This window comes from Phaethon lepturus, unplaced genomic scaffold (genome assembly GCF_000687285.1).
Source record: "Phaethon lepturus isolate BGI_N335 unplaced genomic scaffold, ASM68728v1 scaffold2470, whole genome shotgun sequence".
In the NCBI taxonomy this organism is placed as follows: Eukaryota; Metazoa; Chordata; class Aves; order Phaethontiformes; family Phaethontidae; genus Phaethon; species Phaethon lepturus.
The window spans coordinates 83,724-108,290 of record NW_010513869.1 but is presented as its reverse complement, the minus strand read 5'-3'; the positions used below and the strand labels follow the sequence as shown (position 1 = coordinate 108,290).

Sequence of the window (24,567 nt, the reverse complement as noted above, 5' to 3'; positions counted from 1 at the left end):
CAGACTGAACCCCAGTTCCCTCAGCCGCTCCTCACAGGACTTGTGCTCCAGACCCCTCACCAGCTCCGTTGCCCTTCTCCGGACACGCTCCAGCAACTCAATGTCCTTCTTGTAGTACAAGAGTCTCACCCCCTGACATGCAATGAACTGAGCAAAAGACCTCACCATGGCTCTATAACTCTGGAAAGGACAACCCAGCTGTTGCTGGGGGTGGAGGAGGAAAAAGGAAGTTTGATAGCAGCTCAAAACACATTTTGGGGAGTATCTTAAACATTTTCCTTTTTAAAAGACTGCTCAGTGAGGTTATGGGGACCCACCTCTGCCAGGTGGCATGACCATGTCCACCTGCCCTGGCCCAGGACTGCAGAAGCAGCAAGCTTTTTGGTACAGAAAAGGGACTTTCTGGACTGCAAAGACCTCAGCTGAATTGCTCAGGGCTTGGTAAATCCCTCTGAATTCCTCCCCGCCTGTGGAAATGCAACCCAGTGCCTCCAGGGAAGGTGGATTACCAAGACGGTGGCCCGGAAAGTGTTTATTGAGCACAGAGAAGTCATCACATGGCAGTGCAACAGGTACCCCAGAGCACCTCAGAGCCACTGTCAATCTAGTGAGAAACAACGATTAACTGTCTCAAAAGAGAAGTCCTAGAAATGTTTCCAGCACGTCTCAGAAGAAACTCTTCCCACTGGTTTCTGCACCTCACGTCCACCACATCAGACAGGTCACCAGCATGAGCACCACAAGGAAGGACTGTGGTCCTACTGGAGGCATGATGCTTACCCCCAAAGCAGCCATGCTGGAGCACCTAGCCCTAAAATTAAAATCCCCAGGCAAAAGCAGTCCTGTCAGGGGGAGGATGCTCATGAACCTGCTCATTAACCACCGATGGCCGAGATCAGTAACTTGCAGATCTGGGCCGGAAGGGAACCAGAGCCTGGGAAGCAACAGTAGCGATGGTCGGAGGGGTCAGGATATCCCTGAAATTATGCTCCATATGGGGGGTGGGAGAAAATGTGGGATTTGAAAGTGGGCACACATCTCAAATGCATGTAGACACAGGAAAATGATTTCCTTTGTGAGGTCCTTGTCCGGCAACGCCTGGACAGCCTGGCCCTAAACATCAGTTCAGGCTGTTACCACGTCATAACATGTCAAGTTACCTGCTCGTAAGATGAAAGGTTTCCCACAGATCATCCATTTCCCAAGACCAAGAGTCCTCCAACTTCTTCCCCTTCTCACTTTGTGCTAAATGAGACTAGAGAAAGTTGTATTTTATTTATAACGCTTATCCTACTGAAAAATGGCTTCTGCCCATCACTGCTATCACACGATACCAACTTGCACCCTTCCCAGACACATCCAGTAACCACAAACAGCACAGGAGTTTCACTCCCAACATAGTGCAAACGCTGCAGAGCACTTTGGGACAAGCCAGCAAAGCCCTTGCAAACCTACTTGGTTTGACAGCACCACCCAACCAACTCGTTGGAGCTCAGCTGCTCTTGACTTCTCCTGCTGAGTGCTCTTGATTTCTCATATGAGACCAGGTACCAGGTTTTAATTACTTGAAAATATTTGACAAGGAGCATTCAGGAGATTGTGGATCCTCTCACTCAGTGGGATTAAACAAGCCTTGTCATTTGGAGGGTGCAAACCTTGATTCAAGCCTGTTTGCTAAATCATGGTCAGTTCCTGAGCAGAAAATTGAAACGACATCATCTCAACATGGGCATGTTGCTTGTACAGGCTGAAGACATTCACCAGAGCCTGGGATCCTGGATGTGAGGAGGGGAAAGCAATATGAGGCCTCTTAGATAATGTTGTTTGTTTACAGAAGAATGGCCAAAGTCCTTTTCACATGGACACAGGAGGATCCTGATGGCAGGAGATAACGTTTCTGCACAGAGCTGTCAGCAAAAAGCAGCTCAGGCTTTGGCAAGGACGCACCGGGGAGGTGATCCAGGCAGCATCACGTGGATTTTCTGCCCCATGTTTCCTGGTCAAAATGCCCACACGCCTGCTCCAAGCAGCAGCAGGTAGCTCCACTGGGTGAAGGGCTGAAGTCACGGGCATGATGGCCATGCTCGAGTACAGCCCCATGACCAGGCTGGCACACAGGGCTGACCCAGAAGCACCAAGTGGTAGCACAAAATCTCTCCTGAGCTCTCTAGTTGGTTGCCCAACACCTGGGACATGCAGTGATTTCCTTCTGGAGCATGTTCTGCCTCCAGTGGTTAATGCAGCAATTCAGGTGTTTCACCAAGATCCAAGACGGGCTTAAAGTTCCTCAAGTATTTCTTTGGAAAACTTGGGCATGGTGGACAGGCCGCCAGTCCAGGTGGGTATTAGTGCAGCTGGCTTCTGTTGCTTCATGCAACCTCTAGTTCTGCTAAAGTAAAATCTGCCACCCCCGAGCTGGGAGAGCTCATCCCGTTGGGTTCAACAGGAGCTTCAGCTGTGGACGTGCCTCTTGGCTGCTCACAGGAGCTGTCTGAGCTTGGGCTTGAGTGACATAAGGAAACAAGGCTAAAGCCAGCTCTAAATACATCACTTAAGCTCAGGACCCCTTTCTGTGGTTACAGGTGAAACCTAAAACTTCAATGGGGAGGCAAGAGGAGGACAAAAGTGATGCCAAAGGGACAGAAAACCAGAAGAGGAGGCCCTTAAGGGCTGCACAACAAAACCCTGTGGCAGTCCCAGGACTAGGCTACACGGCGTTGTACCTGAGGGCCTCAAGCACCTGTCCTGGCACGTGCGCTTAAATACCTGGTTGGGGGAGTGAAGTTATTTCCAGGACAGACACCAAGAGCTCTGTGGGATGGGGCATTTGGGTACTTGCAGTTATCGGGAGACAGCACGCCGTGTTGTGGAAACGCCACGTTGTGGAAATGCCGCGGGTCCATGGTGTAGCTGAAAGCTCCTCCTGGTAGCGGGATCAGACCTATTTGTGGTGGTAAACAGTGACTTTTGTGCTGGACAACATGGCTGGGAGCGTGCACGGAAAGTTTAGGAAGGGCAGGTTGAATGGGGAGAAAGGCTTTTGCAAAGGTACCAAAAATGGAACAATTATGGTTTCTGAACTCAGAAGTCATGTGCAGATCACTGAGCGATAGCTGAACTGGAGGGATATCCATCAAACGTCAAAATGGTCAAGCATTGGCACAGGCTGCCCAGGGAGGTGGTGGAGTCACCATCCCTGTAGGTGTGGCACTTCAGGACATGGTTTAGTGGGCATGGTGGTGTGGTGGTGCTGGGTTGATGGTTGGACTTGATGATCTTAAAGGTCTTTTCCAACCTTAGTGATTCTGTGAAATGTCCTTGGGATGCGGTATGAGCAAGGACGCTCCTGGCCCTTCTGTCCTGGCGATTTTTTGCTGCTAATGCTCGACTGATGTTCAGATATGGGAAGACCCCAAAAGTCCCCATATCACATGCCTTAAATCTATCCACAGATTAAATGCAAATGAGCTAAAGCGTCACCACAAATGGAAAATATTTTGCCATCAATCATCTGAAGCAGCAGCCAAAGGGCAAACACGCGTGCCCTGTCTCAGATGTAACGTTTTGCTTTCAAAACGGACGCAACCCCCCGACTGCCCCCCCGGCCTGGCTGAGGCTCCCACCAGGTAAAACGCAGAATGACGTTACGAAGAAGTTGCATGATGAGGCACGGGCAGGTTGTCCCCTTCCATAGGATGAAGGGGGGGTAGAAACGAACAGACGTGGAAAAGCACCACTTTTTCATTTCCCCGAACAGCGGCACAAACCCGACGACAAGGAGGGCGCTGGAGCAAGTAGCAAAATCTCTGCCAAAAGAAGCTAACTGTGGATTTAGCGACCAAAAAAGTGATCTGGCTGCCAGATGAAACGGGGAGGTATGTTTCATTCACTCTGTCAAAACGCAAGCGATGCGTGGAAGTAGACTGAAGAGCTAAAATATAATAAACCGGAGTATCTCTCACTGCTGGAAGGTACAGAGCTGCACCTCCTAGCCTTTAAGCCTGTACAATATTAAGTGGAAAAGAAAAAAAAAAAATCACCTTGGAGGGAGAGCCGAGGCTCGCTCACCCGGCAGAGGGCTGCCTGAGCCAAAACCACCGGGCGGCACATGCAGATCCCTCTTCCGCACTCGGACTCGCAGATCAGACTCACTGTGCCCAACCTGCTCCGCCTGCGAGAAGCCGAGATGAACCAGAATTAACCCAGAACAAAGGCTTGCTCAAATAACTTGTCTGGCAGCGTGCCTTTCTCCCAGGAAAAATGAAAATCAGCAGTTACGATAACGCTGTGATTGGCGTGTGCCAACCAGCGGTGAAGCCTGAGTAGAAGGGATTATTACTTGAGTTAGGCAGTACGTTGGCCAAAAGTCACCCAGAGCATCATAAATAGGTCCAAAGGAGAGACCCTTTGGCTCTGCGGCTGCTTTGGAAAGCCCGGAGCGGGGAGGAAGACACATTAAAGGGTTACGTGGGCAAAAGTGGGGCTTGGGCGAATTGCCTTGACCCTTCCAGGGGTGAAGGTGCCCGGTGGCAAAGCTCTTGCAGCAAGTTGTCCCCATTGTGTTAAAGGGAACGGGACCAACTCCAAAGCAGCCGGAGCCCACGGCACTACTTGGAGGATTGTCTCCGTCATCAGAGAGCGGTGATCAAGGGAGACATCCGTGTTTTGACAGAGGTCTTTTGAGATCAAAATTGGTTAAGAGATTTCTAAGTCTAAGCTGGCAGCACTTTGGGTGCTTAGGAGTGTGGGAGACATCAGAAGAAACCCTACAGCAGCCAATTTCGGCTTCAGCCCATCGTCTCAACAAGATCACAAGGCAGCTGGACGTATTTGGAAGCATTTGTTGGAAAACAAACCCTTTGGTGACAACATCACCTCCATTTGCACCCAGAACAGCGTTTGTCAGAGTCATTCCCAGGCCCTGGATGGGTGTTTTGCTCAAACACGCACAGCAGCAGCCCCAGGGGAACGGCACTTACCCGGGATGCGGGCGAGCACGGGGAAAGCATCGCTCCGAGGAAGAGCCAAGCGGCACGTGCAAAGCAGAAGAGCTCTGGCACAAGACTGGGAAACCCTTCTTATCCCCTGGGCCTGGAGACTGAAAAACGACGATGCAGAATTGGGCAGATCCTTCCCAATTTCCTGCTGGCTTTTTTCTGGGCAAAAACAGGGCAGAAAATGAACAAGACGGGCTGCTCCATGCCCGCCCATGCCTACATGCCAACCACCCGCCAGCAAGAGTAACCACCAGGGCCGAGATGCTGCTGCTGAAAACCATCTGCAGGCAAGTTGGGGGATTCCCACCCGCTCCCAAACCTCGCTAGAGATGAGCTTATTTATTTAAACACGGCTGCAGAACGGACGTACGGAGGGTGTCATGCCCAAATCCCGGTGCTCACCAGCATTCCCTGCCAAGCCTACAGCGCAGGTGGATAACCAGTGGCAGAGATGACATCAAGAGGAAGCACCAGTGCAGGAAAATGGGTATTAATTTTCCACAAGGAAGATGCGTATTTCTACCGGGTTACAGAAGAGATGCATGCAAGCAGCACGCCGCATCACGTGAAGGGTTCATCTCTATTCTGGTCGGCTGGCGCTGGAAGCAGACCTTAGCAAACGGTCAAAAAGAAGCCACAAATCCTTCCGGCAAATATTTGCTGCTGCTATTTGCTGAATCGGATGGGAAAAGTTGCCACAACAGGAACTCATGGTGGCTTGTCTTCAGGAAGCATGCCGGTATCCCGGCACCAGAAGAAGGATAAGCCAAGAGGCAATACACTGAGCTGCCCACTGAATAACGGCAGGAGCGGGGAGGTGGGTGGGGGTTAATTGCTCTTTTCAGAGTACAGAAAAGGGATCTTTGCCCTTGCTTGGCTTGTGCTCCTCAAAAACCTCCCTCCCCTGTAGTTTAAGGGTCTTCAAACTTTCCCCACCGGGAAGGGCTAAAAACTAAACCGAGAAGGATCTCAGCAACATCAAAGTCCACCCTCCTGGCAAAGATCTTGGTTTCTCTTTGCCCAGGACTCAGACAATTGCCAGGTCCTTCCCAAGCCTTTTCTGGTGGAGATCCCTCCTTCAAATTTCAGCCTCCTGGAATCTGCACTGGAGAATATGTAAACTCTATTATCCCTTCCATACACAAACCAGGCTCCTGTCTGTCCTCCTACAGACACCCTCAAACCAAGCAACTCCGTGTTCAATTACGAGTCAAGAGACGACGGTTTTACTGGCACAACGTGGCAACAGCCGTTACCTCCACCGGCTTCGATGAAGGCAGCACACCACCAGATTTCAGCTCTTTTACTGACTTCTTGCTCCACACCGGCACAAGTTTTCTGTGCTCACCTCTCCGATGGCCATCAATGGTAAAGGTCCACGTTCACCCAAGCAGCACAAGCTTCGCTACCCAAGGCAGATGCACGCAACGCACCCATGTGCCAGTGGCCCAGAGCAAGGGGACAATGTACTACTTGTTTCTGCCTCTAATGGGGAACAGGATCACCCCTGGAAGCTGCCCAAGGATCTCACCCCAGCAACACAAATTCAAAAGGCAAGCGCGGGCGCTCAAAGGCTCCAGGAGACCACCATCACCCCTTGGCTACGCTTCTGGAGAAAGTGAAGGCGGAAGAATCGCTGTAGAGGCACCATACCCGAGGGGTTTGGGGGAAACGCAGCTGACGTGCTCAGTGGTGGGAAATCTGGGATCCCCAGTTTAGCACAATGCTAAACGACGAGTGGTTGCAGTCCGCGCGCCGATCCCTGCGGCGTTAGCGCCACCGCAAGCCATCGCCCATCTTAAAAAGGTGGTGCTGCCAAGCAGGTACTCACAGGGAAGAAGAACAAGGCAGCACAAGTGCCACAGTCTGGAGTTAACACTGATGCACAACAATTTTGTCCCACTTCTATTCCCTTGGTCTCCAGACTAGGCATTACCCAGAGCAATGCCACGCTGCTGAGCTCCGTGTCCCTGCTTGCCCAGACTTATTTCTCAAGACAACACGCTTTACCAAAGCGCAGCTCGGCTGTGAAAAAAAATAAATGAATCCATGTTTAGCAAGATCCATGCAGTAAGTCAGACACTACAATGCAGAATTCAGCAGATTCCATTTAATGTCATGTGCATATATCCATACATTTACTTATGTCAATGGTTTTGATGTGCGTGATGCCAGGTCTTGAAAAATCTACTCATTCGTTTACGTCTGGGAGCGTGAATTCTCTCAAGCAATCATGTCGGGGAGGGTTTGCTTTTTTAAAAAAATCAACTTTCAACCACATAGTTGCAAAGGTAATACCGTGAATTGAAGGTAAAGCACGCAGAGCTGGTCCCTAAAATTCACTGACAGCTCTGCAAACGCTGTTGCAAAGGGTTTTGCCATGAAGCATGAAGAAATCCCCTCCCTCCCCGGGAGAAAGAGAATTGATAAGAAATGGGTTCGTCTTATTTAGCATCCCAAGCAACAGCGAGGCAAAGCAGCAGAATTAACACCCCATCAATTCTTCAAGGAAATTTTTGGCCAAAGCTGAGGAACACGGCAGAATAGAGATAAACCAACCCAAAAGGAAAAAAAAAAAAAAAAAGAAAAGGAGGAAGAAATGACACTTTCACCACCACGTACTCACAGAAATTTCACAGATTTTTTTCTTGTCACTTAAGTGACAGGACTGAGGGATCTCAGGGTCATGGATGGCTACCCTGCAATGCGCTCCGTCCCAGCAGTTTTGGGGTAGATTTTTCAAGCCCTGGTGATGGTTCCCAGGAAGGCTTCTCCCATCCGCTCCCGGCTCCCGCACGGTCAGAATCTATTGCATAGCATTTATTTCAGATAAGGCACTGATTTGCCCAATGCAAACAGCAATTCGAAATCAATGCAGTTTCCATACAGTCCAAATCTGATGGCCTACAGTGCAATAACACATAAAATTAAAGGCAAGGTTTGGAAGAATAAACCCAGCTTTAAATTTAAACTTAGTATTAAAAAGATAAAGGAAACTACATTTTTCAAAAGCCTTTTTATTTTCCTTCACCATTGTTGTTTTACAATACAAATATCACCTTGTGAATACACAAAAACCCTACAGAAGATAACTCTGCTTCACGTAAAATACAGAATGGATATATATATATTTATATATATATTTTCTCTTCTTCATTCTTTAAAAAAACTATTTTGTTCTGCACATTGGCAAGTTCAGGATAGAATACTTCCCCAAACATACAGTATGTATGGTAGGAGTGAAACTTATAATTACATGCAGTTTCTGCACAAATATTTTAAAGAAATAGATTATCTTTGTTGTTTTTCAACAACATTTCAATACGGGATGGAGAAACCATTTGTAGTTCACTCAGTGATCATTTGTAAAATTGTTAAAAAACAGGAAGTCATGGCTGTTTTTCTTTTTAAAATACAGCTACCAAGTAGACAATAAAGTGATACCTTTTAGTTTGACCTGCCCACAATGTGTGAGCAAGATCGGACCCTTTTTATTTGGGTTTTTTTTTCCCCTACACATGGCAATTTCAACATTATAAGCAAATTTCCAGTTTAATTTAGCTATAAATGCAAAAATTAGTAATTATACAGTATATATAATTCTGTTTTCATGGAATACTTTATTTTAAATAAAAACATTTAAGACTGCCTACTGACCATACAATCAAGACAAGAAAGGCACTAGAAACATAGACAAATCTCTCTCTCCCAAGAAGCATTTTCTTTAAATTTTAACTCTCTATTCTCTGACATGTAAAAATCTTTTTTAAATTTAATTTTCATACACATTTTGAAAAATAAAGTTAGGAAATACTTAGAAAATCACTTTACAACTTTTTTCTTTTTTTTTCTTTTTTTTTCTTTTTTTTTTTTGCACTTTTTGACACAGTCACTGCAGATTCTACAAAATCAAGATTACCAAACCTTCCTGTGTCTATCCTCTTATTCGTAGCGCGGTGCAACAGGTAGAAAGATTTCTTGATTTTACCCAAGGCAGGTATTTAGAAACCTTCATATAGTCATTTGCTAGAAAATGGCTTACAGCCCAATCTTTGGGGCAAGAGATATGAAAAGTATGTTTTCCCAAGAAAATAATATGCTTTATTCCCAGACGTGACTGGAAAGAGCAGAACTTATGATATAAAAGCTTTCATTTATGCTGTCGCATCATATACAAAGGAACATGGTGATGGGTAAATGTAAATCCCAGATCTATTAACAAGAAATGTATAACAGTGCATGATAAGTTAAATTTTCTTTATTGTTGTCCAACGCAGATCCTTTGGAGAGAAAAAAAGATCACAGTGCTTACCAGGTAACTGAACAGGTTAAGTCAAGGGAACTGTTAGAAGAAAGGGTTAGGGAGCGGTTGATTTTCTTTATGGCATCTTCTCGTACGGAGTTCTTAGCACTTGGGACAGGTCCTTTCCCCCCCACTTTGTCCGTCGACACGCTGTTATGTGTCATTCACCAGGCGGCTGTATTTCACCTGCCTGCCCCGGTGCAGCACCGGCCAGGGGAAGGGCCAGTGGTAGGAACGAGGTACGATTCCTTGGACATTCTTTTCAAAGTACTGGAAGGGCTTGTACCACCAGACCCTTGCAAGGAGGTTAGTTTGGGAAGCTTCTTTTAGCACCTGCACAAAGATAATCAGAAAAAAAGAGAACGTCACTTACTCTCATGACTTCATTGCGCGTCATTTGCTACCATTCATCAGTGGCGCCTCGCTTACAGCTGCTTCCAAAAATCTCTCAGTCTAGAAACACCTCCCAAACAGATCTGCATGGACAAAGATCAAGAGGAGCCAAGCTGCTTTTCCATAGCCTCCCTGAGCACACCAAATGTTGCTCCCAAGTGAGACTCACCCCCATTTCCAAGGCCTCAGCTGTTCAACAGTCCCATAGAAAAGAATGACTGGCCAAAAAGATCGGTCTCTCATTTGGGAATGAAAAAACCCCACCCCAAAGCACAGCTATTTCCATAATATCTCTGAAGTTACACGTAGCTCAAGAATCGTTTTGGAGCCCGTGCCTACAGAGCAATGATAAAGGCATGCCTCAACCCATCCAGAGGAGGTAACGAACCCTGCCCTGCCCTCCACATGCTCTCAGACCATCCCCACCCGCCCTTTTGCTTCTCCTAGCTATGAGCAAGCCACAGCTGAGACACAAGGAGTGGGCAGGCACCGAGGGAGTCATCCAACCACCCTGCTGCACATTTTCAATGCCAGCGCAGGGAAGCCTTGTATCAGCCCACTGGAAAGCGCAAGCACGGGGCGTGTATGCTAAGCTTTCTTTCCATGTCATAAACTCACGTGTAAAATAAATCCACTTTAGCCCTAGTGGGCTTTTGCTTTTAATTCTGAGGTCTTGTGACACAAGCCACAGCCCTCTGCACATGGAGCAGCAACAGAAAGGAGAGACTAGTACACCAACGTGTGCTCAGGTAAGGATCCAGAGACTGGTATTTCCCAGGATCCTAGCAGCTTAGGGAAGCAATGTTGAGCCATCTTCTGAGTCACATCATGCACCAAAGCAGGTACATTACAATACAATAAGGCAAAGGGCTTACTTCAGGACCTCGTTAGCACTCAAGGCAAGACTGACTTCAGTAGCTTCCAGCTTGGAAGCATGGTCACTCAGCACCGTCATTTTGACAGAACCCAGGAGCAAATCTGAAGTGTGGAAGTCAGCCTGGTGCCGAATGACAACAGTTACAAAGTCTGGGCACAGATTGCTATCGAACACAGTGGTTCCCAAACCAACCAAACACCAAAGTGCATTCTTTGCAATTAGACATTTGGTGGTACAGAAGTACCAGAGGGCTTGACTGTGGTGTATTGCTTCAAGTAGCACCACTGGAATAATGATATTATGGCTAGAAGATCTTGATATCATCTAAAAATCTGTACTATCACGATATTAACTAATTTGCTATCACCATACTAGGTTTTTCCTAAACACATTTAACTGGATTCACATGCAACAGATAAGCAAAATACCTTTCTCCACGTTACACAGAAAATATTTGGACACTCATTTGCTGTTACAGACCTAAGAGTAAGTTTCTCTTAACTCACTAGGTCTTTCCCACACACAACAAACTTGCACATTTTCTCTCACATTCCTCAGGGTTGTAAGTTCATCTCGTATTGATCTAGTTCACTAGCAGGAAAGTAAGAACAAGAAGAATGACATGAGACCTCATTTAGACTTCTTTGTTTGACCTTTGAATCATTTACCGCTGCTCTCTGGTAAGTATTACAAACCATGCTTTGCTATCTCCCATCATGTGCTGTGTCTCCTTCTAAGCAGCTCCTCTTTCTCAGTATCTCCCTCATCACCCCATTTTTCACGCCTTCCCAGACACGGGCCTTAGAACAGGAGCAACCTGTTCTCTGCTCCACTATCCTCCAAAACAAAAACATTTCCCTTGGTCAGGGGAACTTACCACCACTTGGAAACACTGAAAAACCGGTTCATTTTTAGTGAGGCCTCATACTAGTCTTCAAGAGACCCGTCATGTAACTAAAGGGCACAAGCCACAGAAAACGAGGAAAACCCAGTTGGTTTTCAACCAAAAAAACCCCAAAACCATCAAGGCAAAAAACCCCACCACATCTAAATGGTTTGCTCTGCTATCACAAAGCTGGCCAATTAGCCCAAATTCAGGAGGACTTCAAAAACTGAGGTTACACAGCGGAAGCAGAGAGGCCTGCCTGCCTGTGGGTAAACCTTCGGATATTTTTTGCAGTCAAGATGCAAGATGAACCCAACCGATGATGCCTCTTTCCTGCAAACCCAATATGAGGGGGGCAGAGAGGGTTGCTCCACAAGACACGGGCGAGTCCGCTCCTGCAGAAAGGCTCAAGGCAAATGTGGGTATTTGCCCACCACCATGCTATGGCAAGCGGAGCCACGTGGATCCAAAGACTGGGAGAAACTCACTTGCTGGTTGGCCATTGTGTGATACCACCAGAAAAGTCTTGTAGTGATGTAGTAAGCCACCACCACGTCCACAGTGTAGTGGTCATGAGCAAGGAGGATGCAAAACATCCCAACTATGCTGAGTGCCCAGCAAAGCCAGTGATACCACCAGAGTCGCCGTGGGGAATCTGGAAAGAAGCACAAGCAGCGATTATTTCAAAGCGTAATGTTATTGGCGCACAGGACTATTGCTGTAATCAGGTAAGGACGCGGACTGCAATGCTGGGTGGGTAGCGCAACGTGAATGCCAAGATGACAAAATAAAGTATCATTCTCTTAAGGCGTAACTTAAAATTGTACTCAGGGGTAATCGGACCCCTGGAAAATAGAAAGGTTATGAAATCTTTGAAAAACAGGCCCAATACTTATAATATACCCTGGTCAGTAAAATTAACTGATTTGTATTTCAGTATTGATTCTAGACAGATGGCAATCCATTCCTATTGCCTTTCATAAAAGACAAGTGCATACATTAAGGCCTGATTCTTGCAAAATGAGCTATCTTGCATTTAGCATGCCATTCATCTCTCTCTAGACTAGGAGACACATAGTTGAAATACCGTTCATCAGGCAGGGTGGAATGAAGGTTTCAATTATATTCTAAACAATTCTTTTTAAAATAAAATGCTTAATTCAGACATCTACATGGTAAAGTGTTTTATTTTGTCTCCGAAGTTTTCTTTCTCAGTAAGTCATATGCCTTTGTTCTATTATTTTTAACTGAGACAGCATGCATTTTTACTTGTATTTACTGATGAGCACAACAGTAATTCTTCAATTAGCAAGGAATTATACAACAGGAAATTCCACATGAACAGTAAGGAACTTACACTCTTTGATAAATAAGTATGTAAGAGTTAATATGACGGTGTGACCGCTGTACAGATAGTCGCCGCACATGTTGTGGGATCCTGTGATGGACAATCCTCCGCCAGCAATCAATTTCATTATCCTTCGCAGATGAGATTCCCAGTCTCCAAAAAGCTGGTGGAAAAGTAAAACACAAAAGCACAGTAAAATATCAGCGCCAGCCTTTCAGAGTTTAAAGCAATGGTGATAGCCAGCAACTTTGTTTTTCAGTTATTCTCTCTTTTTGCTTTGATACACAAGATCAATCAGTAAATCCACAGCCTTTCCCAAAAGCTAGCAGCACATATCTAGAGGAAAAAAGACTGAAAATGAGACAAGAGTTTATTTTTCTATTGATGCTTTGCATCTATTTTAGCCAGTCTTCATGTGAGCACAGAACGTATGCACCTCCATCCATTTGTCTAAAAGATTATTTTATTGGAAGTATTCAATGCATGAAAAATCAAGGCAATTATTACAATTCACCTATAAATACAATCTCACAAAGGACTACTTTTTTTTTCCTATGCTCACAATATAGATTGAAAAGGCACAGAAAAAAGGCAATTTTGTTTACACACATATTTGTGTGTGTATATTTATGCGTGTAAAAACCCTTTACATCGGGTCACTCCCAGCTGCAATGAAAGACATGGCATCTTTTCAGCATAATAGCAAAGCAAAAAACTGGTCCAAAAGCTGTTAAACTCCTGTCAGTGGCTACGCTCAGAGAGCTACACATACAGTAAAATAAGTAGGTGAACAAGAATTCTTTTCTACCTTATTTATAAGTACTTATTGCTGCTACCATGTAAAGATGTAATCTTTCTCCCAGGTCTTGTTGGCAGCCTTTGCTAATGTTCGTGGCTGTGCTGGAAAATTATTTTTAGTAGGAATCTTCAAGCAGAGATAATGGGTTCAGATCTCTTTATTCATTATATTCTTGCGCTGGCACATACAATGGGCATATATACATATGCATACATATACATATTTATATAAAAACCTCACATATATACAGTGAGGTTCAGAATAATGACTCTTGGAAAACCTACAGCTTCTGTAACAGTCTCAAAAATCCATCTTCACCAATAAAAAGGAATTAAAAATATTTCCAGCTATAGCTTGAATTTTGTCATGCTCTCTAAACATCTGTTTTTTCTTCTGTTCAAGAGGCAATACACTCTAAAATAAATCAAGCTTAATTGAATTCATCTTGTTCGTAACAGCACAGGCCCTCCAGATGATAATCCGACAGAAAACAGGATGAACTGCCCAAGCTGTGTGTCCAGCTGCCGAAACCCAGATTCAACGCACAGAAGAGAGTATCCCACTCCAAACCCCAAGTCCTCCCACCGCTCTGCCTTGGGAAGCCTTCAAAATGGTTTCTTTCTACTTCACATTTCAAAAGTAACATAGATGGTGCTTGTCAGAGCACGGTGCCAAAGTTCTGCGCTGGCTTTAACTCACACAATCCATGCGAGCAACAGGGACGTTCCTCCACACCTGATGGATTTGCTCTGACCCACCTCCAACCCATGAATCAAAGACAAACTGAAGCAAACCCAGTTTTTCTGGTGGGAACGCCCCTACCCCTCCTCCAAGATGACCGACAAGCAGCTGGCACTATCCCAAGACTTTGCTTTTGCTGCTCCCAGCTCTAAAACAAGCCCAAATGTTAAAAAAATCCACAAAGAAAACATACGCCGTGGGATAGGCACAACCAGGATGTACTGAGCACCTCTGGGACCCAAGGGGAAGCAGGAGCCACCTGAGCTCAAAGGAGCAGGACTAACAGATCAACGAATGCAACTACATGTGTACTGCATCCTTACCTCATTTTATGAAGTTTTAAAATCCATGCTACGCATGCAACAGTCAGAAGGAAACACAGATCCCCCTGGCTGGCCATTATAGGCATGTTTTTCTTTTCTTTTAAAGCTCAGTCTTGCTTTAAGAAGTGGAAATTATTAGTTTCTGACAGATTTAAACAAGGGTCTTTGCCGCAATTAAACATTTCCTGCTAACAGTTCCTTACAAAACATTAAAATACTCCCCAAAGCCCACTCTTCACAATCATATATAACTCAGTAAGGTGTTGAGAGGTTATTCTTTTCCCACCAGTATATTTACAGCTTCCAGAAAAGCCCAGCTAATCCTCAGTCTTATCGGGGCAATAGAATAGCGCTACAGAGGCTTGTCTTTACCTGAGTAATGAGACAGCCTTGCCAGTGCTGTAAATTTCCACAAATGGCAAATGTACTCACTTAGGTCCATAAATACCTGTGTTCTTTCTTTTTTAGACTGAGCAAATACAATGTTGACTCCTCTCCCACTCGCTTCTCTTTACAAAAGACCTCGGTCCCTCAAAGCCACACGCGGCTTGGCAAATGCTCTGCCTTGTCAAACAACCAGTGTAGTGTATTTGTGGGCTTTATTTCCCTGGGGAAGTGAAGCGTTTTGGCTTTGTATGTACCAGCAATCCTTACCACAACAGCGACAGCACATGTACCAAGTCAAATCAGGATTTTACTACCTGAAAATCAGTGATTTTACCACCTGTCATCTAGATTATGGTTGTGCACACAAAGCCGTTGAACTGTGCACGCAGTAGATATTTCACAGAATCTACTTTTTTCCCCTCCTTTCTCCTGCTTGAATCAAGCTATAGCACAAACAACCCCAGGAGGGGCAGAGATGAACCTCTATGGAGAAAGAGCACTTGTGTCTAATATATGCACGTTGTTCCCTACCGTAGAAGTCCAGTCTGTATTAGACTGCATTTCCCTACCACAACAGCACGTCGCAGTAAGGACCGTGCTTACATCAGTGCTTGTGTGATATGAGATGGATGCAACACCACCACCGCGTCCCACCTTCACCCCAAGCACGCAGATTACCCTTCAAGGCTGACCACAACGGGTCTTGCCTGAGGACCTTGGTCTCAGTAGCTTGGTTTCAGCCATGGCGTTCACAAGCCACATTTTATTCCTCAGCACAACAGAAGTGCTAGACGGGGGAGGAGGTGGCAAGTCCTTGTGCTAACACAATTGCAAAAATGTATGCAGGGACAAAGGGCTTCAAAGGAGACAGAGTTCCACCAGCCTTAGAAAAGTCTCTTTGGGGCACTTTCAAATACAAATCATACTTGGATTTGACATGCCGAAGTGTTTAGAAATAAATGAGTCACACATGGCACCTCCGCAGGTTGCACACCTTCGACTGCTTTGGTGGGGACAGAAAAATGCTGATTGTGCGAATTAATTGAAAATGCTACAGAAATTGCGTAGATTAACGCTTTGACAAGGGTGGGAATGCCTGCGCTGCCCCAAAGCAACCGTCAACACCTTCACTGAGAGGGAAACTGATGATCTGCAGAAGCACGTCCCCATCATGCCAAACTGGTATTTTCAAATTAGTAACAATTATTGAGAAAGTGTTGCTCACAGTTTTGGTAACAGCAGGACAAGGGGAAAACACACAGATTAAAATACAGAAAGGCAGCCAGAAGAAGCTTACCTTTGGAGAACACTTGAAATGCATGCCAGGTACTGGGAGTGTAGTCACATACATTGTAATACACCGATACAGGTATAGTGTGCCAACTATACAGAAAAATCTTCTGCTAATTATAGACCTAGAAGAAAAAAGGAAAAAAGAAAAGAGGAAAAAAATAAGGAGGTCACTCACTGGAAGCAAAATACGCAAAGGTAAACAAAACAAACTACCAGCTGTTCTGCTCTCCATGCTTTTGAAACTCATGACTGTATCAGCTTACACCTGAGAATACTGAATTATTTTACAAATATTCCCACGCTTTACAGGTCAGAAGCACAAAAGCAACTCAACTAACATTATTACCCACTAAGGTGATTACAGGAAATACAAGGATTACAATACAAAAGCCTGTGCAGATTTAATGTTGAAGACATTAAAAGGGACTTCATGCCCCACACCCCTCCATTAGCTTTGAGCGGTCACTGATTTTCTATTCAAGGCAGGGGACAAAGTTACAATATTTTCACTGTAAGATGAAAAGGAGTAAGTTTATTTCAGCTGACACACACATTTAGTAACTACAAACGGCTGCTGGGGAAAAAATAGCTTGTATGCCCCAAACAAGTGAGAACACATCTTTCCTGGGCAACATTACAGAGGAAGCAATTCACATCAGCAACGAAACCTCTGAAATACAAATTTAGACCTGCGCTGGCTACAGGAGAGGGTGTTTTCACGGGAAGCCACTCTCAAGGCAAGCAGCTCCCATTCATTGAGGGCTGCCAGCGAGTCACTGACGTACGCAGAGAGGGCAAATGCAATTTTGGGGTACCGTGACGCAGTTCTGCAAAACCAGCCGGAGCACATGGGGTAAAGAGCTGCAGCTTCGACTCAGGAGCGACAGCCAGCCCCAAAGCTGGCCCGTTGAGTTTCACCGCTACACACTAGCTAACAACATCGCAAGGAAAGAGCTACGACAATTAAACCCCTCCTGGCACATCCATCAGGACGGGAGCTCGCACAGAGCTCAGCACAGAGCGAGCGCTGCCGGCGTTGCACAAAGCAAGGGCAAATCCGGTTACAGCAGTCCGTGACCGTAACCACATCCAGCCTTTGCGTCCTGCTGGTTACAGACCCCGTCGGTTTCCGCCGATTTTAAATCGCTGTTACTTACAGTTATGATCATTTGGGGAATACAAGGGTTACAACACAAGCTGCAAGTTCTGGCATTCATTTGTTGCTACTTTGAAGCACTCACTTTTAAAAAAAAAAAATACCTCTACCAAGCCGAGCTCTTTCGAAGCTCAAAACTGGCCATCTTTTTTATTTTTAACAGCTTTTGGCAGAGTTATTAAACTGTAGTGCTTCACTCTCAGAGGAGTATGACTTTGCAGTGCCAGATCAATAACAACTTGAGTGTCTTAATTTATCAGAAAAGCTTCAACTATTGCAGTGTAAATGCATTTTGCACTTGAGTGCTCACTGCTTTTGAAACATAGTATTTAATTTTTTTTTCTTTCCCCTTCTACTGTAAACATGGACAAAGCTGGGACTTAAAAATTATTAATGTAGCTCTGTGGACTGAAATTTATGACTGGACGGCACCATGCCATTGGAGAAGTGGTTTTCCTCTGTGTTTTGTACAGTGTATTTTTCTCTTGGAAGGGTGATCCAATAAAGACCTCACACTTATGCCTGGCTCTATAACCAGATATGAACTTGCTTTTCTTTATAACCTGGTATAAAGACAAACAGGGGAGTTGGGGATTAAAGACTAAGCAGCACTGTATTTCAAGAGACCAAAGAAGCAGCAGTGTTTTATCGAGCACTGAACTTTTTTTTAAATTAAAATTACCCACAAACCTACTTGGTTTAGCTGGATTTAGCATATTTTAGCTTGGGAAAGTCTGCACCAAAGTGCTCTGCACTGTAATATAAAAAAAAAAACCCCTACATGTAAAAAGCCTCATATTTTGCCTTCTCAAAAGGATTTGCGTGTGTGCGCATGTGTGACTACAAGCCATTTAGCAGGTGCAACCTCTAAGCTTACTACTGGCCAGGACAACTTTTATTACAACAATGCAGACCTCACCTAACGTGGGTAGTGAGAAGGCTGGTTTTTCAATCCTATGAGTGTCCAGGCTGAATCAGATGTCAAGCATGGCCAGAAACCAGCATTGTACTTCTCCCGAAACATCTGGAAATGCTTCCCAGAGAAGTTAATTCTGTCTCAGCAGCTCGCCTGGACTCCTCAAGCTCCCCGCAGTGTCTGTGGAAAAAGGCTTTGGCAGCCTGGAGTCCCCAGCCGAGACCTGCACACCCACCCTGCTCCTGCTTTCTGGTGAGAAACCAACCCAGCACCATGGATGGTATTCTGTATGGATGGTCAAAGAAAGCTGTCACTGATTTCCTGGCACCAAATCTAGTGCCTTGCCCTGAAGCCAGCCAGAAACTCCAGTCTCTACCTGAAGGTAAAATTAGTTTTCAGGCAAGAAAGGAGTAACAAGGGCCAAGGGAAAGCCTGCACTGTGGCTAGCTGGACACACACACCCAACCCTCTTCTGTTTTGGCCCCAACTTTGCAGTCCAACAAAGACGACATGTAGGTCCTATTCAACATCATCATGCAATCCCTGGACTAAACAAGGAAGACCTGAGTGATCAGTATGATGAATGACACATCTCTATCGTCCTTCTTTGCTCGGAAGAACAGCAGGCTCAGCTTGGATGAAATCAGGTTATTGGCAAATAATGGATCGGATTGGATAAGCAATAGGAATTCCACTGCTTGGCAAAGAAAAGTGTTTCAAAAAGTCTGAAACTATGAAGCTTCTTCCTTCGGTCAAAGGTTTAACCCAGCCAATGGCTGCAATTCAGCTCACGGGTAACAATGCTGCTGGTTCACTGGTGACCCTGAGCTTGCACTTGGAGGCATCTGTGAATGGTATCCCTGTCAGCTGAGCAGATCTCATCCTGCCCAGCAGTCACCTGGCTTCACTGTCTTATCTTCAGATCTCAAATGGAGTGTGGCAATGGCTATCCCCGACAGCATCAGAGGTTAGAGAAGTGAGGAAGGTCTAGCTGACTTAATAGCCTCTCTCTGTTCTTGAGTTAAGTTTCAATGGGACGTGATAACCCACGCCACAAAAGTGATTCAGCTCTACTTACAGCACTTAGTGGGTCACCATCTAAAGAGATAAGAATGAGGTCCTCCAGATAGAGCCACCTCACTGGGCTCCTGTTCCCATGAGCACCTCTCCAGTTCTGCCCTTTCTGCTGCTTATAAAAATCCTCTTGGACTTCGATACCTCTGCCCATTGACATAAAAGAAAACTTTTGGACTCCAAAGATTATGTGACCAGTACACATGCTGACCAGCTATTCCAGGGCTGATGCTGGGAATGGAAAGCTCTGCAACTCCCTGACATCTTCCCCTAACACCAGAAACAGCCCTTCTAAAACAAGCAAAAACGAACACATCAAAGCAAACAGGGATGAGGTGGGGGGAATGAGGTGGGGGGAATGGGGTGGGATTGTCACATCTATCAACGATATCAACATATTTTATCATCAAATCAACCCATGTTGCACCGCTTTGAAATCTCCAAGGACCTTATGGGTTCTGCGCTTCTTAATTTAAAGACTCTGCTCAGCTCCATCACAGGGTGTTTGATCCCTCATACTGCACTACTAACCTGACATCCCATTCTTGAGAGCAATCCCATGTCACCTTCTCTAGGTGCTTCCCTTGATTTTGCACAACATTTATGTTCAGAGACCCCAAGGAAGTTAGCGGTCCCCCATGTTCACCGTAGGCAGCTGGAGCAGTGGAGAAAGGAGCTGGAGTGCAGTGGGTAGCACTGCAGCTACCAATGTAAGAGTGATACTGAAGCTTACAGCCATGAACAAAATAAGAGACTCAGCTGAGGTAAATCCTTCCTCTTGTACACACGTTTGCACAACATTTATGTTCAGAGACCCCAAGGAAGTTAGCGGTCCCCCATGTTCACCGTAGGCAGCTGGAGCAGTGGAGAAAGGAGCTGGAGTGCAGTGGGTAGCACTGCAGCTACCAATGTAAGAGTGATACTGAAGCTTACAGCCATGAACAAAATAAGAGACTCAGCTGAGGTAAATCCTTCCTCTTGTACATACGTGCACATTAAAAAAAAAAAAAAAGAAAAAAAATCTATTCCACAGTTTTTTACAGTCCTATAATAACAATAAATCAACCATTCTAGAAACTTTCCTTTAAGGAACACCACCTCTGTTAAAGTGTGCAACGGTTTTGAAATTTTACCTGGTATATATTAAGTAGTATAAAGCAGCAAAGATGACTAAACCATCATCTCAGTCTTGTGGATTACTTCAACATTTGTCACATTCCTATGGAAATCCACAGCTGTGTTGCACAAGGCTATCCTGCCCCAGCTTAGCAATTCTCCCTTTTCAAGCCACCTGTACCTTACAAAGCTGGTGAACCACATGCTTACATCTAAGTTTTCAAGTTTTTCTCCATTATAAGGGTGACTGATACATTTGCCTCTGTTTTCATTTCTTTTAAAAAGGGAAATATGTAATTTTAAGGTCATTACAAAGTCCTGTGAACCAAAGGATCTTGCATTTCATATGGTGGGGCACAAATTACATTCCCTCCTCAGTTTCCCACATAGGAGTCACAAAAACAGAGTCAGTGAACAGGTAAAGAATGAGGTGTTGTACCTCTGTTAGCAGAGGAGAAGAAGAGACCCTCTTTGGGCTGGGCAGCTGTGGGGACATGCTTGTGCCTGGTTTTTGAAAGGAAAGGTGATATGCCATCTCATACTGCTTACAGCCACTTGACTTTGAACACTTCATTCACAGCCATGGCAGCACAAGGGATTTATGTCAGACGCTCGTGGTACGGCAGCACAAGGTGTGGATTTACGGCACTATAAATACCCTAAATTAAGCATCCGCACATACTCTGTAGAGGGTAAGCAGTTCCACTGGCAGGCAAATTCACCCTTGCAATTCTGACCAGTATGAGCAAGGAGGCAGACAACCACTAAGACCTTGCAAATTCATTGCATATCTATGCATTTGCATATTTTGTGATCAGCTTTTGACATACTTTGTGTTTGACATTACCTGTCCCATCCAATGTCAAACAGAAAACGTTACTTCAACACTTTTTCACGCAGCACTGTTTAGGTGCACGGACTAAATCACTGCCTGTTGGCTTTGTCCCAAGAGCATCATAATCTTAGGGTAGGTCTTTACATCAGGCAAACTACAGAGACACTAATCAGTCCCAAGTTGGTTCGCAGCTCTGTTCACCACAGTGTGAGCTGTGCTCCCTCTAAACAGACAGGACAGTCAACTGAGTTAACAACATCATTACATCCAATTCATGGCTTTTCACAGACGAAAAAGGTTCAAGTTAACTGTGCAGGCAAACAAGACCAGGGCTATTTCTTAGTTTCTTAGGTAGCAGTTGGACTGAACTTCTCCCTTTCGCACACACAGCCCACATAAACTGCAGTTTGCCTACGGCCTGATTCTCTATTTCAGTTCAGGAAACCAAAATCAGAAAGATCACAAGCAGCTTCATTTTATTTAGATGTAAACCAGTATCTGACCTCCAAAGGCTGTCAGAAGTATACCCTAGCACTCTGTTTTCAAAAGGTTTTACTTACTTGTATTTTAAGAGCAGCCACTGAACAAACCACAGTCCTACAAGGATCATGCCGTTGATTTCACAAATAGAAAAAGCCCATTGCACCCGATCAAAGCGATCAAAAAATGCATCTGGTAGGGGAGGCTGCACCTCCTTGGGAGGCACTCGTTCATGAACGACTGAGATAGTCACTGTGGTAAAGATGAAACAAAGAAGTGCATAAATAAAAGCCAGGAAAGTCTTGCCCCATTCCATAGGATACTGTGAGCGCTCTGGCTCTGGCATGGGGATCTTTATCATCTCCTTCTTATACCCATTTGGCATCCCGTTCAGCTTCATTTTACTGCTAAAGCCATTCTCACGCGTGGTTTTGCTTACGCTGACGCGGATATGCCCGTTGATGTGCCCGTTTTTGTGAGCCTCGATGTGGTGAGCCATTTTTAAAGTTTCAATCATGTGCAATAGCCGCTGTCCGCTGTCGGAAGACACCCGGGAGAGAGGTGTCTTCTTAAAATCCTCCTCTGTGAGGTTGATCAAATCCTGCCCGGTGAAGCTCTTCAATGGCTCACAATACTCGGGCACAGCATTTTCCGTTAGCCAATTCGTCACCTCCTCGGGCGACCACAACACCACTTCTTTCATCTCGCCAGGCAGCCCAGGCACAGTCTGACATCGATTTTAAATTGGGCAGCAGTCACTGCGACTCCAGCGCGTCGGAAAGCTCCTCCGTGGCTTCATCTTGTCCGAGGAAGCAATTTGGTGAGATGCAAATCCCTGTTGCTAACAATCCGATACGAGCACCCAGGCGCTGTGGCTAGCATAGGAAACGGTTCACTTCATATTCGTGTTGGCATTCTTCTTCCTAGGGAGGAGAAAAACCCCAAACCAGTCATTAGGATAGCATTTACCAGTAGCTTGCAGTTCATGTTTAAAGACAAAATGACTGCAAAAGAACAGCTAGACTCTGGCATGGAAAAGACTAACTGATTTGAGCTCTAGCCTTGTACACATAGCACTGTCCTTGCCGAGCTTGCTCCCGATTTCTCAAGAGCTTTAACAGTTTTGTATTATAAACACCACTTTGCAGCTGTGGGAGGGACTTCTCCCCCCTCTGTACTTGTTACATTTTCTATTACTATGCAGCTCTGGTCCATAACCAGTACCCAACTCCTCTTAAAATCATAACTGAATGGATTTAAGGATCTAGAGAGCAAATGTTTAGTGCTATTCGTGTCGCAAACCTTCCCTCCCCCTTACAAACTGGCATCTTAATGCAATGTGTTGCACCTAGTTATGGAACAGGAAGCCTGCATTTGTGCTGCACGGCAAAAATATCTACTGTACTACAAAAAACGCTTTTCTGCAGGTCAGCAACACCAAAAAAAAAAGATGCAGATAAGCAAGGTTATACTCTTTGGGCCAAAGAAACAGCAGGAAAAAAATCAATCCCCAAACAGGTTAGCCAGAAAATAAACCGAAGCATTCAGGTTTGCAGGACTTGAGCAGACGTTTGGCAGCTCTTCAAGGTAAATTTTACGGTATCCATAGTATACTGCTACAATTCAAATAAATGTTTGTCATCAGCTAAAAAAGGAACTGGTAGAAAAATTGAACTTAAAAAAAAAAAATAAAGGAACTAGGTAACAAACTTCTACACCCAATTAATTACAAATATAGCTTAGAAAGCTTAGAAAAGCTGATCACTTCCAACATAAAAATGCCAGGAAAACGGGTGTTACTTGCTGGAACATCTTCCTGCATTTCTGAGACATGAGCAGCAAAATCCTCAGCACACAGCAGCGATCGCGTGGCAGTGAATGCCAGGTTTGAGATGTTTATTCAACAAACATATGAAAAACAGTCCTCCCCAGAGCAAAGAGGAAAACAGTGAGAACCCCTGTCTCCAGCCTGCCAACCCATGGCCCAAGTCTCTCCCGCAGCAGGCTGTGGCACCATGAACACAAAGTGACCTAAAGAAAGTAACAGCACAGGGAAAAAAACACTTCATATTTTCAAAAGTCATGTCATGCCTTTATCAGCTTAAAGAATGTTTTTAGCCTCTTACAGCTATCAGATGTTTGTGTTTCATCGCAGGGAGCAAAGTTGCCAGTGCGGAAAACCAAAATAATCTGCACTACTGGCACGATTTGAGTAGGAATGGTACAAAACAGATGCAGAGCTATACTTTTATGCAAAACGTAATGCTGCACATAAATGTATTTTTTGACCTGTTACCTCTAAACTGAGCAAGAAATACAAGGTGCAGCTTTTAATCTGTTTCTCTGTGGAATGAACCTGGTGACCGAGGAAAAAAAAAAGCTTTGGACAAAGGACTGGCATACTCTGCGTATGCCACCTCACTTGCTGGGCATGCCATGCACACGCATGTATTTAAATCCATGGAGCAAACAGGGATGAAGATGAATATTCCCTCTTGCAAATACCTGCAGTGTTTTAAAACAGCGGAAGAGAGGATCCAGCTCTATTTTCTTTCTTTTTTTCAGTGGGATTATATGTACTGAGGAAGGCTTTTAGACACGGATTGCTTCATTATTCAAGTTGTGTTTAGCAAATCAGTATTT

At 45.0% G+C, this 24,567-nt stretch overlaps 1 protein-coding gene across 1 annotated transcript; it reads right to left on the bottom strand.

The window, feature by feature from the left end:
* Nucleotides 1-7,998: 7,998 nt before the first annotated feature.
* SGMS1 (sphingomyelin synthase 1) lies at nucleotides 7,999-22,757 on the bottom strand. Its single transcript, XM_010291188.1, has 5 exons — nucleotides 22,005-22,757; nucleotides 16,352-16,469; nucleotides 12,814-12,967; nucleotides 11,945-12,111; nucleotides 7,999-9,633 (listed from the first exon to the last, which is right to left on the bottom strand). Exons 1-5 carry the CDS (start codon nucleotides 22,625-22,627, stop codon nucleotides 9,454-9,456), a joined length of 1,242 nt encoding a protein of 413 aa, XP_010289490.1. The 5' UTR covers nucleotides 22,628-22,757; the 3' UTR covers nucleotides 7,999-9,453.
* Nucleotides 22,758-24,567: the final 1,810 nt, after the last annotated feature.